Genomic DNA, 19,748 nt, shown 5'->3' on the forward strand with positions numbered 1-19,748 from the left:
ATATGTTCCAGGGAGAGTTCCCACTGTACAGTTCAGGAAAACTGGTATTGATGGGAAGAATTCAGATGGCGCATGCTGTGAAGCAGTCATTAAAGTGAAGCACATAGTGTCAGATGGACGTCTGCAACTGGGTGGTCCAGCTGTCTCTTGGCCACTATTCATGAGAACATACAGCTTGTCAGGTCTATTGCAAGCCATAGGGCTAGGGATTGGGAGCAGGCTGGAATAGGGATGGATATTGTCATGTCTTAATACAATCAAGTTCAAATCCAAAAGCAGGATCATCAATGAGGTACAATACATCACTAAATGCACATTTCTTATGAACACCAACATACAGCTGGAAGAGAACTGGACAGCTGGTCAGAGCATGCTGTTATTTATACAGACATTGAATATTCCAGGATATACAAATATTACAAACGTAAGATATTTCAATAACCTTTCAGAAATGATAAATACTAAATGGCAAATAATTACAGACAGTTGGGTGGAACTGGTGACATGCAGCATGCCAGCCCGTGATGCTAACTGTGACACAACACTACATGTACCACAGGTTGCTGGATTGTTCCCTCTCCCAGAGAAACAGTGACTCACTATTTCAGAAGTTCTCATCTAGGATGACTACAGTGCCATGGATCTTGATCTTGTCAATGGTCCTCTTTATGACACCACTGGTGGGTCCTTACATTTTAATCATGTTGCCACATCTTCTTCATTATGATGACCATCAAAGATAATCCCTCCCATAAAAGTTGCATGGTTACTTAACAGGTATTCAGTTTCCTTGAGTGATAAGCCCCCACATCATTCTGTGCCTCTGGACTGCAGTAGGGCTTCATATGGATGTGGACAGTGTCTCTGCCCTTTTATCTTCTTGATGGAGGGTCATTATTCTCAACTTTCTTTGTGACATCTGAGAAGTGACAAAGGATATGCTACAATCCAAAGTAGCATTTAAGTAAATTTTCCAATAGTCCCATTTTCCACACAGGTGCAAAAATCCACACCAAGTCTCCTGAGCTGTACCTCACCGGAAGGTGCTCAGTGTCTAGGGTCCATATGTCTTGCTTCTTCTGTCCTGGTATCATCTTGTTGAAATGGGAACAGTGTATCCGCTGTCGTTTCAGTCTTGTGACTGTGGAGGAGTATGAATGGTGTGAAGACAGTAATGTCTTGCTTCGCTGTGTTACATGCGAGTGCCACAATAGGTAGTGGTAGGCAGTTGTTACTTTGTGGGTGAAATTGCAGCGTGAAATTACCTCTGTTACTAGTCTGGACTGGAAAATTTTTCCACCATCACAGATCACCACACAGAGTGCTTCTGCTTTGAAATGATGTCTTCTATAAGGAACATTGCAATTTCTGGAGCTTTGGCAACAGTGCAGCTTTGGTGACAGTGTAGCAAGCTAGGTAGGTAGTCAGTGCAGACTTTTATCCATCTATTTCATTTGTTGACTTTGGGAACCTTCCCTAGAGACCAGTTCAGTTTTGGTGGAATGGCACTGCTGCAGATGAAATTGGTATCAGATGCACTGTTCAGCTGGCAGCATTCTATATGAGTGATAGCTAATTTGTGTATGATTCCCTTTATTGATACAGTGTTTTGTCACTGGCTGATTGGTCTTTTCTTGGCTCGAGAATTGAAAGCATCAAAAAATTGCCATGGAACAGTAACATCCGCCGATGCTGTTCCTTGGTTAGGCCAGAGCCTATTGTATGTAGTGACAGTAGAGCATGATTCACGGATAGCACTAATCTGCCCTTACTGGACTTGTCTGGCTGTTCCTGTTCACAAACCTTTGGGAATGAGCTGTGGTTACTTGTAATGATTAGCGATGAGCCTGAGTAGCTTTTTTCAACAGAAACAAAAAGCTTCAAAATTTAACTGAGCATCTGGAATGATGACTGGGACTTGTCTCATTGACAACAGCATGGTACCACAGTTTTCAATGGTACAAAACCGTCCAGAGCAATCTTTGTTGCTTGTTGGAACAGCTTCATCAATCTGAAGGTCTGATCTTCCAGTCTATGACTGCCTGTGATGCTTGCAAGGAGTCCCATTTGAGAATAGCATAATGATTACATTCTGTTCAAATGAAAAATTGTAAGACCTGTGTTCTATCTTTTCCAGTTATTCTTGCTGTACATGTTCCTCATGGCTGGACATAATTCACTTTTGTGGCCTGTGGCACAGTCAATTTTATATATCAAAATACAGTCTTCTTGAACTGGTGACAATAAGCACTTGATATTACAGGAAAAGATGCCCCTGAGTCGAGTAGCATCCAGACAGGCTGGCTGTTGATGATGATGTCAATGAGATTTACTGGCACCTTGGTGACTGTATTACATGGAAGATTTTCATCTGTGGCAGCCTCACCTCCATATATGGAGTTTTCCTCAACTCAGCAGCCAGGTTAGTGGCTGGTATCTCTGTACAGGGAATGTGAATTGCTAAGGCATGTTGGGGAGTGATTTCATCCAGGGTACAGTGATGGGCTTTGTGTCAGACATTGACTATAACAACAATCATCATCTTTCTCTGCATTAGTGTACAATGTGTCTATGGCATCCACAGTGGAAACCTAACAGTGTGTTGTCCTCTGTGCTCCAAATATCTGTTGTTCTGCGGGACATTATACCTGGCAGAGGAGTTGGTTGTACATATATTGGTTTGATGCTGGGTTGTCATTTGATGCCTGCAGCAAAAGTCGAAGTTGGCCAAGTCCATTCATCTGGTTTGTTCAACTGGTGGTGGATATTGCTGCTAAAGATTGATACTACACTTCGGCATTCTTCATTACATCCTGACAAAAGGCATAAACATTCACGGCTGCCATCTCTTGCTTACTCAGACCAACAGTTCTGGCTGCCATAAACTGCTTTATTTCTTCTCTTGCTACCTGGTGCATGAGAGAGGTGAGGTTGTAGTGGGCTTCCAAAACTGCCACAAGAACCACATTGGAGAGTCAGTCAGACTTCTTTCATTTGACTTTCTCTGTTGGATTTCCTCTATTCGCTGGCAACATTTTATGAATTCCTCTATTGTTGTGACATCTTTTGCCAGAAGAGTGTGCTACATGTCTTGTGTGACTCCTTTCATCAAGTTAAACAATGGCAAGTCCAGTGTGGAACATTATGGTTATTCCTTTATCAAGTTTGAGACTTTGTTGGCTTCTGTCATATTCGGATTCATGATTTGGCATAGGGCCCAAGATTCTGTATTTACAACTGTGTCATTTCTCCTTGACATTGGGACCTGTTCTTCAGTCATCTTTCCACTAAGTGGACTTTTTGCTGACTGTCACCAAATGTTTTCTTCTGTTGTATTTAGTAATCCAGTGGAATCCTTTCAGCCATTTCATCATGTGGTGATCAGCATCTCGAGAAAACACTGATGGATGCCTGAAGTGCAGCTGACTTGTTGCAGTTTTGGAACCCATGCGGTTTCTGAAGATCTGAAACTTAGGAATGATGTTTTGCGTGTATCTTGGTTCATTTCCATGTATTCAATAGCCATTGCCTAATTGGAACAATGCTGATGCAGGTCTTTCGAAGGACAAAGCACCTCACTTCATAACCACAATCAAGTCCAAATCAGACAGCAGGGTTTCAAATGAAGTACAACACTTAGCACTGTCAGCACATTTATTATGAATGCCAATGTACAGACAGAAAAGGACTTAATTCCTGGATGGGTCATTCTTCTATTTATGTTAGCATCAAGTAGACCCATTAAACAAATATTACCAACTTAAGAAATTTCAACAACCTTCCAGAAACAGTAAATAAGAAATGGTAAATAATTGATAATGGTTGAGTTTGAAATAGCAACTCACAGCACTCCAACCAGCAATGATAATTACTATGTCCCATTGCACGCAGCACAGCTTGCGGCAATATCGTGTAGGTTGACAGTAGGTTGAGTGGGCAGTGGAATACCACTATGGGAAGGGTGGGGTGCATATTTGACAGTTCAGGACACAACAAGAGATAGCTAAAACCCTAGTGGAGAATGTAATTCAGTTGCTACATATGTGGTTGGTACCAAGTCACAAGAGGTGTGTTCATTTGTTGAAAGGCGGCAGTGGGTATATGGGGGACAGTAGATGACTGGGGAGACAAGGCATGGGAGATGTGTTTTGGGATAAAGCTGGGAGGATAATTTCGGTATACAAAGACATCAGTAAGATTCTTTGCATACTTGGAGAGGGATTGCTTCTCACTATTGATTCACCAACTATGGGTGGCTAAGCTTGTACAGAAGGGGCTTCTTGATATAGAATGGGCGGTAATTGTCAAAGTGGAGGTATTAATTGTGTTTGGTAGATCTGATTTGGATGAAGGTACTGATGTAGCCATCTCTAAGGTGGAGGTCAACATGAAGATACGTGGTTTGTGGGTTGAAGAGGACCATGTGGATCAAATGAGAGAGTAGGTGTTGAGGTTCTGGAGGAATGTGGACAGCATGTCCTCAATCTTGGACCAGATCACGAGATGTTAACAATAAATGTGAACCATATGAATGATTGGTATTTTGGGTGGTTAGGAGAGATACCTCTAAATGGCCCATGAGTAGTTTAGCATAGGCTAGCACTATGTGGGTGCCCTCTGCTGCACTATGGATTTGTTTATTGGTGATGCCTTCAAATGAGCAGTTACTATTGGTGAGGATATAGATGACCATGGTGACCAGGAAGGAGTTTGTAGGCTTGGAATCAGTCTGGCATTGAGAAAGGTAGTGTTCAATAGTAGCAAGGCCATGGGCATTGGAGATATTAGTGTAGAGAGAAGTGGCACTGACAGAGATGAGCAGGGCAAATGAACAGAAACTGAAGAGTTAGTGGAGAAAATGGCTGGTGTCTTTTTATATGCAAGAGAGGGTACGGTTAATAGACTGTGAGAGTTGATCCACTAGGTCAGAGCTTCTCTCTGTAGTGGCACAGAAACCAGCCACAATGAGACATCCCTCAGGAGGAGTGAGGGTGAGGAGAAAAATAAGACTTGGGGGAGATGTTCTGGGATGGACCTAAGGAAGTGAGGAGCAACCAGAGGTCAAACTGGATTTCTGTAATGGGATCACTAAGTCAGAGCTTTTAGGTGAGCGTACCTTTAGGTAGATCACATGGTTCATAGCCACAGTGGGGAAGCCTTTATAGCCAGGTAGGATTATAAATTTGTGATTTGTTTTTAGGTGGTGGACCATAGTTCTTTCTATAGATGTGAGATTGGTTTCCACATTGAGGCATTTGGTGAATGATGATGAGGCATGGTTCCAGGTTGGGAAATTCTGGAAAGTTAATAGGGAGTAATTTGAAGGTAGAGGAGATGGATCACAGATAGATGATAGAGTGAACTGAATGAGGTGGAGTTCAGTACTGCTTTTGGATTGAGTCTGATTGGTAGGGCTAGTTGCAAAAAAATGTTTCCACTGTAGGGACTGGGAGAACAAAAATCTTTAAGAAGCCAAGCACAATTTAATTTGTGAGTAAGCAAAAGGTAAGGCCTTTGAAAAGGACTGATACTTTTATGGAATGCTTTTGGAGGACAGGTTCATGACTGTGTTGCAGGTCTGTTTGGGCTCTATGTTCTGTCCTTTAGCAGGAGGGAGTTTCTCAGGTAAATGTAGCATATCTGCAAGGCAGGGTTTGGCAGCTATGATGAGATGTGGGGGACATTTGATGGAGGCTCTTATAGTGGTGGTGGAAAGTGGTAGTCCAATGTGGTAGTATAATGAATTAATTGGACAGTTTTCTTGATTTGGTATGGTGCATACTGCTCTAATTCCTGGAGGATAAAGGTTTCAATTTAGGAGATGGAACACAGGAATTTGGGTTTGTAGTGCACGAGATTTGACAGATGGAGTGGAGATAGTGCAAAAAGTTTTGGGTCTGAGTCACATCATTTTGCAGGACTAGATTGGTGGAAGCCATGGGATGACAGAATTTGAACAGAGAGAGATCATTGTGAAAGGGTGGGTTGCAACCAGAGATGGTTAATTTAAGAGTCACATCATTTAGGATGTTTACATGAGCTAGGAAACAACACAGAAACAGTATGTGGAACTGGATTCTGGCTAGGGATAGGGAAAGTTCTCTGTATTGGAACAGACATAAAGAACAGGCATCCATGGCAAAGGATAACGTATATTAATACATAAAATTATAAAACAATAAGTGGAAATATTACAAAAAAAAAGTTGAAAAAGATGAAGTGTAGGGAAAAGAAAAGATGAACCCTGAGTAGGTACAGTGAAATGATGAAATTGAAATAAAAATCTGTGTGTAAGACCTGTATCACATAGTCCTGTCACAAGAACCTCATACTCCATCAAAGGCAGGGTCAGCAGCAAAAGCAGCCATATGATATACCAACTTAGCTGCAACGATTGGGCCAGATTCTACATGGGCACGATCACTAACAAGCTGTCTGCTTGCATGAAGGGCCTCCATCAAACTGTCAAACAAGAGATAGTTACACCACCCAGTTGTTGAGCATGCTACCTAACCCAATGTGCTTCACTTTAATGACTGCTTTACAGACTGTGCCATCTGGATTCTCCCCACCAAAACCAGTCTTTCTGGATTTCACAGTGGGAACTCTCCCTGTCCCCACAAGCAGCATTAGCATCTTCTCCCACCCCTAACCTGCTATTCCTCCCCCTCCCCACCCCATGCATCGACTGTGCCTGAGCTACTAATCTCAGCAAAGATCCTTGCTCACCTCAGATTCAGTCACAGTCAGGGCTTATCAAACACAGGTGACAGTGGCCATATGTGTGCAAGTTACGTTTTGCTTACATCTGATGAAGGACTTGGTCCAATAGCGGAGTAATATTTAACCATTTTTTCATTGTGCCCCTCTGCCACTCAATGCCTCATCCATGTGGTAAGTAGCAATGTATACTTTACATATTGTTGAAGAGTAGTTTGATAGGTATACCTACCTAGTAGTGTGTTGTGTATACTATCTCCTTTCATGCTGGTGACACCACCATATCTTTGTGGCATTAACACTACAAAATAGATGTTTTAGCACGCTATCCAAAGTTAGCAAAATATATAAATGCTTAGCATAAAGTAGTAAATAAAAACACTACATGAACAAGTAGGGCAAGATCATGATAAGTTCTGCCCTCACCTCCTCCCTCCCACCCCAAAAAATGTAGCTGCTTTTATCTTCTACTAGGAACAACCTAAGGACAGGCACAATGTCATCCCACAAAATTACTGACAATGTTATAGCAACCAACACATGTGGCTAGGCCACTCTTCAGAAACAAACTTGAGTCTGTATGCTACCAGACTGTAGTGTTGTGACAGATGATTTGTTTTTAGGTGGTGGACCATAGTTCTTTCTATAGATGTGAGATTGGTTTCCACATTGAGGCATTTGGTGAATGATGATGAGGCATGGTTCCAGGTTGGGAAATTCTGGAAAGTTAATAGGGAGTAATTTGAAGGTAGAGGAGATGGATCACAGATAGATGATAGAGTGAACTGAATGAGGTGGAGTTCAGTACTGCTTTTGGATTGAGTCTGATTGGTAGGGCTAGTTGCAAAAAAATGTTTCCACTGTAGGGACTGGGAGAACAAAAATCTTTAAGAAGCCAAGCACAATTTAATTTGTGAGTAAGCAAAAGGTAAGGCCTTTGAAAAGGACTGATACTTTTATGGAATGCTTTTGGAGGACAGGTTCATGACTGTGTTGCAGGTCTGTTTGGGCTCTATGTTCTGTCCTTTAGCAGGAGGGAGTTTCTCGGGTAAATGTAGCATATCTGCAAGGCAGGGTTTGGCAGCTATGATGAGATGTGGGGGACATTTGATGGAGGCTCTTATAGTGGTGGTGGAAAGTGGTAGTCCAATGTGGTAGTATAATGAATTAATTGGACAGTTTTCTTGATTTGGTATGGTGCATACTGCTCTAATTCCTGGAGGATAAAGGTTTCAATTTAGGAGATGGAACACAGGAATTTGGGTTTGTAGTGCACGAGATTTGACAGATGGAGTGGAGATAGTGCAAAAAGTTTTGGGTCTGAGTCACATCATTTTGCAGGACTAGATTGGTGGAAGCCATGGGATGACAGAATTTGAACAGAGAGAGATCATTGTGAAAGGGTGGGTTGCAACCAGAGATGGTTAATTTAAGAGTCACATCATTTAGGATGTTTACATGAGCTAGGAAACAACACAGAAACAGTATGTGGAACTGGATTCTGGCTAGGGATAGGGAAAGTTCTCTGTATTGGAACAGACATAAAGAACAGGCATCCATGGCAAAGGATAACGTATATTAATACATAAAATTATAAAACAATAAGTGGAAATATTACAAAAAAAAAGTTGAAAAAGATGAAGTGTAGGGAAAAGAAAAGATGAACCCTGAGTAGGTACAGTGAAATGATGAAATTGAAATAAAAATCTGTGTGTAAGACCTGTATCACATAGTCCTGTCACAAGAACCTCATACTCCATCAAAGGCAGGGTCAGCAGCAAAAGCAGCCATATGATATACCAACTTAGCTGCAACGATTGGGCCAGATTCTACATGGGCACGATCACTAACAAGCTGTCTGCTTGCATGAAGGGCCTCCATCAAACTGTCAAACTAGAGATAGTTACACCACCCAGTTGTTGAGCATGCTACCTAACCCAATGTGCTTCACTTTAATGACTGCTTTACAGACTGTGCCATCTGGATTCTCCCCACCAAAACCAGTCTTTCTGGATTGCACAGTGGGAACTCTCCCTGTCCCCACAAGCAGCATTAGCATCTTCTCCCACCCCTAACCTGCTATTCCTCCCCCTCCCCACCCCATGCATCGACTGTGCCTGAGCTACTAATCTCAGCAAAGATCCTTGCTCACCTCAGATTCAGTCACAGTCAGGGCTTATCAAACACAGGTGACAGTGGCCATATGTGTGCAAGTTACGTTTTGCTTACATCTGATGAAGGACTTGGTCCAATAGCGGAGTAATATTTAACCATTTTTTCATTGTGCCCCTCTGCCACTCAATGCCTCATCCATGTGGTAAGTAGCAATGTATACTTTACATATTGTTGAAGAGTAGTTTGATAGGTATACCTACCTAGTAGTGTGTTGTGTATACTATCTCCTTTCATGCTGGTGACACCACCATATCTTTGTGGCATTAACACTACAAAATAGATGTTTTAGCACGCTATCCAAAGTTAGCAAAATATATAAATGCTTAGCATAAAGTAGTAAATAAAAACACTACATGAACAAGTAGGGCAAGATCATGATAAGTTCTGCCCTCGCCTCCTCCCTCCCACCCCAAAAAATGTAGCTGCTTTTATCTTCTACTAGGAACAACCTAAGGACAGGCACAATGTCATCCCACAAAATTACTGACAATGTTATAGCAACCAACACATGTGGCTAGGCCACTCTTCAGAAACAAACTTGAGTCTGTATGCTACCAGACTGTAGTGTTGTGACAGATGTACATGTTTGATGCCATCTAATGTCCTAATGTCCTGAATGCTGCCAGGCTCATTGTGAGAAGTGCCACTTGGAGTCCATCAGCATAAAAGCCCTCAGCTACTGTTGAAGGTGTGGTCTAGCAGTAGGCATGGGCTTCTATAAATTCAGCATTATATAATGCCAATGAATGGCATTTCTGGGCATGGGTTCTCAATATGACCTCTACAATTCTATATAAGTAAAAGTACATGCCTAACTTCAGGATACATTCCTGACACAAAGAAGAAGAAATGTCAGGGGCATGGGTACAAAAACACTAATTTCTTGTTAGAAAACTTTCTCAACTATTCGTCATACATCCATAATGAGAAGTACAGGCACAGAAAATATCAGGATACCACATGAAATGCTTTCTAACACGAAATGTTCAAAATGCTCTCCATTTATATGCATCAACCTGCCTTCATTTTGTATGCTGCGTGCACTGAGATAAAAAAGGATGTCTCAGCTAAATTATTTACTATTAATACATATCCTTTTCATGTTAATATGTGAGTGTTTCCATCCACATAGTATCAATTACATAACATATTACAAACAAATCAGGCACTTTTCCAATAAAAATGTTCTATCATGTGCAGTAGGGTCCAAGGTTCAAAAATTATTGCACTCTTAAGAAATTGTTGTTATAGTTATGATCTTCATCCAACTGAGGAAGAACAGGATTACAGATTACAGAAAGAGTATACATTTTCACCTACTATATGCACCAACTAAGCCCAACATCAAATGGCCGTACTACAAATTCTAGAAAACAGGAATTTGGTAGATGCAGCCAAAACTAGTTGCCTGAAAACCAAACGCAAGAAAATTTGACTGATATGGCAGCTGGACATTCTTTGAGTCACACCTACCTAGCTTCTGTAGCCCACATGGGATTGCACAAGTGTTTAAAGTATCTTCATGCACAAGGATTAAAGGTCGATGTAAATTAATTCCAGATGCTACAATTTATAACTGAGAGCTCACACCATTCATGCGTAAATGAGGTATGTGGCATAGTGGCAGAGGAAGCAAACAAGTGTAAATTTCTAGGGGTCCATCTGAACTCAAACGTCCAGTGGATTAGCCACATTAACACTGTATGTAAAAAAGTCAGCAATGGGCTGTATCTTCTTAGTCAAATGTCCAAAATGGTGCCCACTCACACACTTAAAATTGTGTATTATGGGACAATCTATCCCCATCTTAGCTACTGTATAGAATTATGGGGTTGTGCTGCAGCCATTACCTTAACAGAGAGTACTATTGCTACAAAAAATAGGGTTAAGGATTTCACATGGACTACGCTATAAAGACTCTTGCCATGACAACACAAGACAACACAAGTACTCTTTGTATCTTTATAAATTAATTACTTTTTTTGTCTCACAGAAAACTGAAGTAACTAAATGTAGTGATATACATGACCACAACACCGGGTCCAAAGAGAATTACTACTGACAAAAAACAAGATTAAAAATGATAGATCAGAGCCCATATACTAATGGACTTATATGGTACTGCCAGAGTCCACGAGAAACAGTAACAAAAGCAATTCAAATCAAAACTAAAAGAATTCTTAATTGAAAAGTGTGTCTATTCACTCAATGAATTTTAAATGGTTAAGTTTAAAAGATGTAAAATAATGCATAAAAATAACTGGCTGTATTAATATGTGTAAGATGTAATGTATTTTGACCAGCATCCATTTACTGTTTAATTACTACCTGTAAGACTAAGATCTAAATGTACTTTATGTTTGTAACTATACCTGATTTTTGCAATAGCCATCATATTGATGACTCCATGCAAAAAAATCCAAATAAATAAATAAAATAAATAAATATGAATCCTGGAATGGTGGCCATTTTCAAAATTTTTTGTAAATTAGTCATTTCCCTATAGTGTTTATCACTTTTTGAACACCCTATATAATTTAAATGAAATTATTACTTACATTTTATGTCTATTTTATATATTAATTACAGTAGAAAGATACTAACTTCAGAGTTGTCTCTTACCTAGGCTGTGCGTATGAGTCCGATATGCGAAGGGATGTATGGTCTTCTTTTCCTTTATAACACAAGACGTCTCCATATATTCTACACCTTGTGGTGGTATAACACCTCCAGTGCCAAGCAGGATCACACCTGCTAGCTTATTCATTCTAGAAAAAAATATATTGTAAAAATTTTCATACCATAATGCACAGGTGGATTGGCAAATAACATATTATTACTGTACGTACACCAAGAAAAGTGAAAACTTCAAATCAAAGTAGAAGCACATGGTGAAATATATTCGGTCCAAAATCTATGATAATGTCAACATCTAAAATTATAAGTGCCTCATAGCTTCCTGACTATACCTGGCTGACTTATTCCACCTTCCACTTCCTCAAAAACTTCCTCCACCTTCCATGAAACACATTGCTCCTGAATACCCATCCCATAACATTGTTATCAATCTTTCTGCCCAGTACTTCCTGAAGGCCTTACAATTAGGCCAAAACCTAAGTTTAACTATGCTGGACTTGTAAATGATATTTTTTCTTTTACTCGTTCTCTACATTCGAAACATTTTCTTCAACACACATGCTACTGACAACGACTATCCAAAACCCCACACAGAGCAGTTCCAATCTCCCTCCAACTATCATCCTTCTCCCCTTCCATCCAGTTCAAATGTGTGTGAATTCCTAAGGGACCAAACAGCTGAGGTCATCGGTCCCCAGACTTACACACTATGTAAATTAACGTATGCTAAGAACAGCACACACACCTATGCCCGAAGGAGTACTCGAATCTCCGGTGGGAGGGGCCACGTAATTCATGACATGGCGCCTCTAACCATACAGCCACTCTGCACGGCCTTCCATCCAGTCATCCCTGGCAATCTTTCAAGACTTCTTCACTTCTCACCTGGCCTCACCTTTCTTTCCTAAAACCCCCTTAGTAAGTCCAGCATCACTCCTACAGAACACTCTGCTATCTGTGACCTGAAAAACAATCAAGGCCTTATCATCCTTGCCACAGACAAAGACTCCACCATGGCCATGAATCATGGTGACTGTGTGGCTGAGTGCCTCCACCAACTGTCCCACACCTCTGCATACAAACCTCACAACTACGATCACAAGAAGACAAACAGGACCTCCAGCAGCTCCTCAAGACCTTGCATCTATCCGAAAATCTGACACTGGAATCTATCTTCTTCCTTCTCATACTAACAACCCCACTCACTCCTACCTTTAATCTGCTCTACAAACACAAGTTTCTCTATTGAGCATACCATTGTGGCTGGATGCCATATTCCCACAGAAAGAACCTCTGCCTTTGTTGACAGACACCTTCAAACTATTGTCTGTAACATCCCATTCTTCCTTCAATGCCTTTCCACAGCTCCTGTCCCAATAGCACCAGACTACTTGTTGGTCACTGTGGATGAGACATACTTATACACCAATATCCCCACTACTACTACTACAACTAGTCTCAACCTACTAACATTATTAACTGTGGGAATTGCTTCTAGATTACTTTTTTTAATGCATATTTTTTATGTATTAGGTCAAAAGTAGCTACATTGTTCTTCCTCTTAAACTACTCAGCTGTTGTGATCTATTTCTTCCTAAACATTATTTTACTGATTTCGGTAAAAGTTATCAATTGTCCATATACTGGAATATTTAAAACCAATAGGAACATTAGTGTTAACTGGAGTTTACATCCCTGAGTGAAAAATATTTTGATAAATTATACAGGAATGGCTAATAAGGTACTGTTGCTCAAAATTTAAATATCTTGGGGGGGGGGGGGGGGGGGGTCCAATTTCCTGCCTTATGTCTTTTCCAGGAACTGGTTAAGTCTTTTAGCACTAGAATGTATAACTCTGATCTGAACCTAAGACAGGGATGCAAAATCTCTTTGGAATTTATTTTAATATCTAGTACTGAGGTTGAAAACTCACTCCTATTAGTAATCAAAAATACCATTAGAGGGCAAATATAAGACATATAAGTCTGGAGAGGCTTCTGCAAAATGTTCAGCTATCAACCACAGAAAACAGTCTTAGTGAATGCTTCTTTATAATAGGTACCTTTTTGTTGTGCCTATCTGCGACTCAGCATCTTCACTATATGGTGAGTGGCAACTTTCCTTCTCACAATACTGGATTTTCCATTGTTCAATAGTTTTATTTTGCTACCTGTGATTGAGCCATACAGTAGTATTATGTGAAAGTATGTCAAAAACCCTGTGTACAGGTCAAAATAGTGAGAAAGATTTGTAACTGCAAACCAGATAGAACTGATCTCTTCAGCTAACTTATTCTTGATTGTGCCACCTTAATCTTGTCCATCGATATTTCTAGGAATTTTACACACATCTAGTGAATGTCCATTGAGTGCTTTTACAGATATTTGTAAATCAGTTCTAATTGTCTGGGACTGTAAATCAATTCTATTTATTTGGAACTGAGTAGTATGAGTTTATGTAAGATTACGAGTTAATAATTTCATTGATTTAACAGTAGGTACTTGGTGAATTCATTTATGCATAAAACACAAGCTGTCAGAGATGGTGGTGATGTGTATGTAAGGTGTGCTTGCTTGTGTGTCAATGTGCGTGTATTCCCTATTTTGAAGAAGGCTTTGGCTGAATGCTAAATGTGTAACAATCTTTTTGTTGTGCCTGGCTGCGACTCAGTGTCATCTTTACAGTGGGTAGCAATTTTCTTTTCCTTATATTGTTGATATTCCAACCTGTTGTTTTCATTATTTGATTTAAACACATTTATTTGACACTTTTTTCACCATTTCTTTTTGTGATCTACATTTCAGATTGTTAGGTAGTACTGCTAGACAATGGGCTAATAATCCCAAACCTAGGCAACAAAAAATAATAATTCATGACACAAGGGGCAAATAAGTGTGCTTTTTCAATATCATTAATTAAGTTGTTGGCAGTGAATTAGTTGTAATACTAGTTCCACTATTCTCTTGACTGCTTCTCACACAGATATGTTTGGGTCCTTTGTCAGTCCTGTATCTCACATATGTATTCTGCTATGTGAAGTATGTACCACAAAATTTTAATTACTTGTAATAAGCTGTCTATTCACTTGTAGGTATTTCTACTCAGTAAGATAATTTAATTATTGTATGTTATTCATATTCGGTCTGTATCTTTTATATATATTCTGCTATGTGTAGTATGTACCACCACTGTCATCTCTCATCACACCCCACCTTTTGTATATTTTGTCTATATATCCTATATGTATTATGTTATGTGAGTTATGTACCACTACTGTCATCTCTCGTCATACACCATCTTAACATAATTTTCAAATTGACTAGTCCTATGTTATGGTGTGCTTTGCTGTACAAATTGTATGATCTATAGGACCAATAATAAATAAATAAATGATTGACTGATTGTCTAACTGACTGACTGACTCAGTCAATCAATCACTCTCACATACACATCACATTTCATAAACCCCATATTGAGAGTTTTCAATGATGAGGAAAAAATCAGTTTATACATTAACAGGCAGAAGCAGCCACTGCACGCTACTTCTGTAAAGTACATTAATAACAAATTATGCTCTGCCAATTATGGGAATTAGTTCTAGGTTATTTCATATCTGTATATTAGGAGAAAAAGCCACTGCTTCTTCTCTTACATTACTCAGCTTCTGTTTTCATGTAATACTTCAAACAAAGCATTTAATTTACACAGACTGTCCCCAGTTGTTGATATACTTTCAGAGTCAAGATCTGTTTAATACAAACATTAAAGTTGTTTGGAATTTACATCACTGAGTGCAAGTGTTCTGAGAAATTTTGCAAGGATTAGCTAATGAGCTACTCCTTTACATTGTTTCTGAACATTTGGGGATTTTTGATTTCCTGCCTGGTGTCTATTGGTGACATTTCACCAAAGTGTAAGACTCCATTCTGAAACCTAGAATAGGATGCATAGTCTGTATGGAAATTATTTCTAGTATTATGGTAGTGAATTGTGGAGTTCATCCTAAATTCCCTCTTTCTATTAACCACAAATAGCATTACAGAGTGGAGGCTTGTATTGGTATGGCAGTGTTAGACTCTAGTTCCCTGGAGAGGCTTTTTCAAGTTGTTCAGTTATAACTTCACATCATATTACTGCTATATGATTCTGTAGGATAAATATTTTTGACCTTAGTTCCATTGGTTCAGATCATGCCCTAGGGCAATACTGAGGAAATATGTAAAGCATGCTAGCAATCTTGTCTGCAGGTCAGCACAATGAGAGAGATTTCTAAGGGCAAAGTAGACATTATTGCGCTTTTTGGTTAGCTCATCCATGTGCTGTTGCCACCTCAGTTTATTATCCATCTAAATGACTAGAAACACATGAAACCTCAAGCAATGTATGGCCATTCATCTCCACTTTTGACCCCTGTAAGTCATTATTATTTGTTGGGAATTGGAAAATATGAGATTCTGAAAACTTAAGGGTTAAGCTATTTGCTGTTAATCAGTTTGATTATTCTCCTGGCTATGTATGGTATGAATGTGTTTGTGTCCTTTATAAATATATTCATTGGGACACCAGCATGAGTAATACCTCTAACCAGAGTACAAACATGGTTGAGTTCAATATCCGGGTGGCCTCCAGAGAAGTCGTTTCGGTTTAGAACCTTGTACCATGTTGCTCACTACAGAAGATATCGCCGACGTTCAAGACAGACAATATATAAAACAATTGAAGACGTAGAAATGACAACATCTGCTGCAGACAAGAAAAAGAATACTATAAAGTCTGTCGCAGCACACTCTCTACTTGATGGACCAGCAGTCTTCTGTGGATGCAGACTCAACTTCAGCATCGACATCAATGATTCCTTCACACATGGCAATGGCTGGCTAACCGTCGCAATTGTACGAGGTGGATCAGGAGTACCAAACGTATCTGGCCTGGAGAGCTTTGTGGACCGAGATGTCATCGCCTACAGAACCTATCATGTTACTGAAAATGCTAATAAAGACTTTGGCAAATCTACCTATATGTCACCCTCTCCCTTTACTTTATATACTCGTAATAGACGTAAGCTATCATCTAATGAAACTGTATTTATTGGGATCAAAGGCAAAGGCAAAGGTTATGAGCAAAAAGCAGTAATGTCTTATAAGTATGTTGTCTCCACTATTGGTACAATCCTTGCACCTAATATGGAAAGCTACTACATCGGTGACCCACAGCATAACATGATGGGGAAGCCATTTCATTCAGTATTGTGATAATACGCAGTAACAGTGCAGCCATCTTGCATTGGTTGCACCTCATCACCAGCCCCTGGAGGCCATACCTCAACAATTAGTGGGAGTGATGTGCATCATCAGTGTAATAACTGTCAATCAGTGCTAAAATACTAATAAATACATACACAGATGTTGCTCCTCATAACGACACATACTCTGGCACTTGACAATGGCCACCATCAAACAATCTACTGTTTGAGTTCATATAAGATTCAACATCAAGTGCATCAGTTCAAAATTCCACAGGACAGGTCAGACTAAATATGAACAATAATGTGACTCCCATGGCAACCTCGTCAACCATGTTGCAAACACTGTTAGGAAAAACAACTGCTACATACGGCGCAGTGAAATAGACCACACGCTACCCAGATACGATTACTGGATTCACAACCATGCCATGACTGCTCAATGATACTTTGTCAGTTACACCATTTTGCATGACAACTTCAGTGCAACCACAACTCTGTCATACTTCAGTTCAGAGACTCAGGACACCACACAAGATGTCGCTGTTCCAGCTGGAACAATCAGCACTTTGGTTTGCAACAGTAAAATGCACATTTACTTCATTGAGAATTTTGGATAAGAACTCTCACTTTGTGACATTAATTTGCCACTTACTAGAGTAAGCTGAAATTATCAGTTATGTCATCCCTGTACTGCCCCAACAAAACAAATCTGAAGTGACAAAATCTGACTTGCCCCAGTGCTTGTTATTCACCACAGAACAACAACTGAAATAGGAAATAATGATGAACCAACCAACAAGATGTCATCCCAGCTGTGGCACTGGTTATGGACATTATTCTATGCAAACCTCATGCCAGACACTGCAATGTGGATGCTGTGGATTGTCAAGCTTCCTGCCCAACTACAAGAAGCGTTCAGCTACTAATGCAATACATTTTTCTTAAAGCACTTTGGTTTCATTCAGGAGTCTAAGACAACACATTATACCCTAGACTTTTGGCTAACATACCCTTTTTTTTTCAACATAATATCTGTTCAATGTGACGGCCTTATGCCAACTTACTGAAAGAGCCTTTATGCCTGCATAGTACCACTCTAATGGTCAACGTCAGAGCCAACATCTTGCTGCATTAATAACCTCCCCACCATTCATGTACTGCTTCCCACAGAGTGCACTCTTCTTTGAGCCAAACATTATGCCACATCTTTCATTGTGCCACACACTGTTGAGTAACCCAACTGGTGGACAAGCATGTTAGCACTACCAACAAAGACATCCATTAGTGAAGCAAGGTGTTCGATTGTGATCCATCCATCACCTCCAATGAGTGTGTCTGCATGTTCCAACATTGCAGGAGTCACAGCTGTGTGTGGCCAGCTGGCACATAGGAGGTCGGACAGATTTGTGCAACCTTGCTCTGATTATGACAGATGCCTTGCCCAAAGGCTCCTCCTGCCTTTCTTCACTGCCAGCTCTCCGTACACATTCTGCAAGCTCCTATAATTATCTGCAATGTTCTGATTTTCACAAAAAGACACTCCATGACAGTGCTCTGCTTGAAACACACGTCCATTACAGATGCCACCGAGCGAGGTGGCACAGTGGTTAGACACTGGACTCGCATTCGGGAGGACGATGGTTCAATCCCACATCTGGCCATCCTGATTTAGGTTTTCCGTGATTTCCCTAAATCACTCCAGGCAAATTCCGGGATGGTTCCTCTCAAAGGGCACGGCCGACTTCCTTCCCCATCCTTCCCTAATCCGATGAGACTGATGACCTCGCTGTCTGGTCTCCTTCCCCAAACAACCCAACCCATTACAGATGCCATTTTGAAGGCTACATATAGTGCCATCACCTACTGGAACTTCAGAAACTATAGGGGCTGAAGTGAGAATATTCTATGATATCCCATGACAAATTCCTAATTTTTTCAATCTGTGATGCATTACTTATTGAATGCCCATGATACAACTCACCACAATTGCTCACGAGGCAGGGCCACTAGAGAAGAAGCTATGCCTAGTGGACAGAATGTTCATGGCACTATAGCATAGACAACACATCAGTGCTGAGGCCAATAACATTCCACACACTGCTAAGGCTCAGTCTAACACCATATGCAATGAACCACTTTGATGTGTGTCAAAAGTGCACTACGGTGACATCATCAACCCCACCCATATGCCGACCTGCATGGCACTCACACACCACCACAAACCTAGTCAGCAATGATGCACTGAGAGGCTCCACTGCCTCAAGGCCACAGAATTATTGGTATCATGTGCAGTTTGGCAACACCACACTTAACTGCCAATCTCCCTGCAGCAGCCCAAACACCAAATGCAGGCCGCAGTAGGTGCACCAGCCCATGCCAACACATCAAGCCACCAACTCTCACAACACATGGGACAAACATTTTCCATGCCATTCCCACTGTCAGGTGGAAGGCTCTATATATTTGACTGAAGCCACATGTAAATACTTGTTCACTGATACATGGTCAGACATCAGTGTGGTACTGGAGGGCACAAATGCAACACTACTGGGTACAACATCCTTACAACTCTATTCTACAAATCACTTGCATACCACTGAGCATGGAACACTAACTATACCTGAGAACTAAGCTCAGATCAATAGTTTCCAAGGCCCTTCTTCATTACTGATGTGAGTTTACCAGTGGTAGCAATCTTCTTCCTACAGCACTTTTACCTTTTATCTGATTTAAAAGATGCAGCACTACTACATCATGACACCAGATGACTCATCCCGGGGCTCTTCACCCCAATACCTCCTCGTTCATCAGAAACTACCTCTTGCCCCACTGGGTATCAGCGTGACAATGACACATAACACCCTAAAGAAGTGTGTTACAAGGACGCAAGAACCTAATTGTGACACACCAGCTTTCTCTGGACACCAGCAAATCATCAGATGCACTCCACTTCGACAACACAGTGCTACAT

At 40.5% G+C, this 19,748-nt stretch overlaps 1 protein-coding gene across 1 annotated transcript in view; it reads right to left on the reverse strand.

Annotated features, from left to right (window-relative positions):
* LOC126190643 (peptidylglycine alpha-hydroxylating monooxygenase) overlaps positions 1 to 19,748 on the reverse strand; it is a 224,852-nt gene that overhangs the window by 8,786 nt on the left and 196,318 nt on the right. Inside the window, exon 7 of the mRNA XM_049931063.1 lies at positions 11,518 to 11,663. Coding sequence (XP_049787020.1) covers positions 11,518 to 11,663 — 146 coding nt within the window. The remainder of the gene's footprint in view (positions 1 to 11,517; positions 11,664 to 19,748) is intronic.

Source organism: Schistocerca cancellata, chromosome 6 (assembly GCF_023864275.1).
Source record: "Schistocerca cancellata isolate TAMUIC-IGC-003103 chromosome 6, iqSchCanc2.1, whole genome shotgun sequence".
Taxonomy (NCBI): domain Eukaryota; kingdom Metazoa; phylum Arthropoda; class Insecta; order Orthoptera; family Acrididae; genus Schistocerca; species Schistocerca cancellata.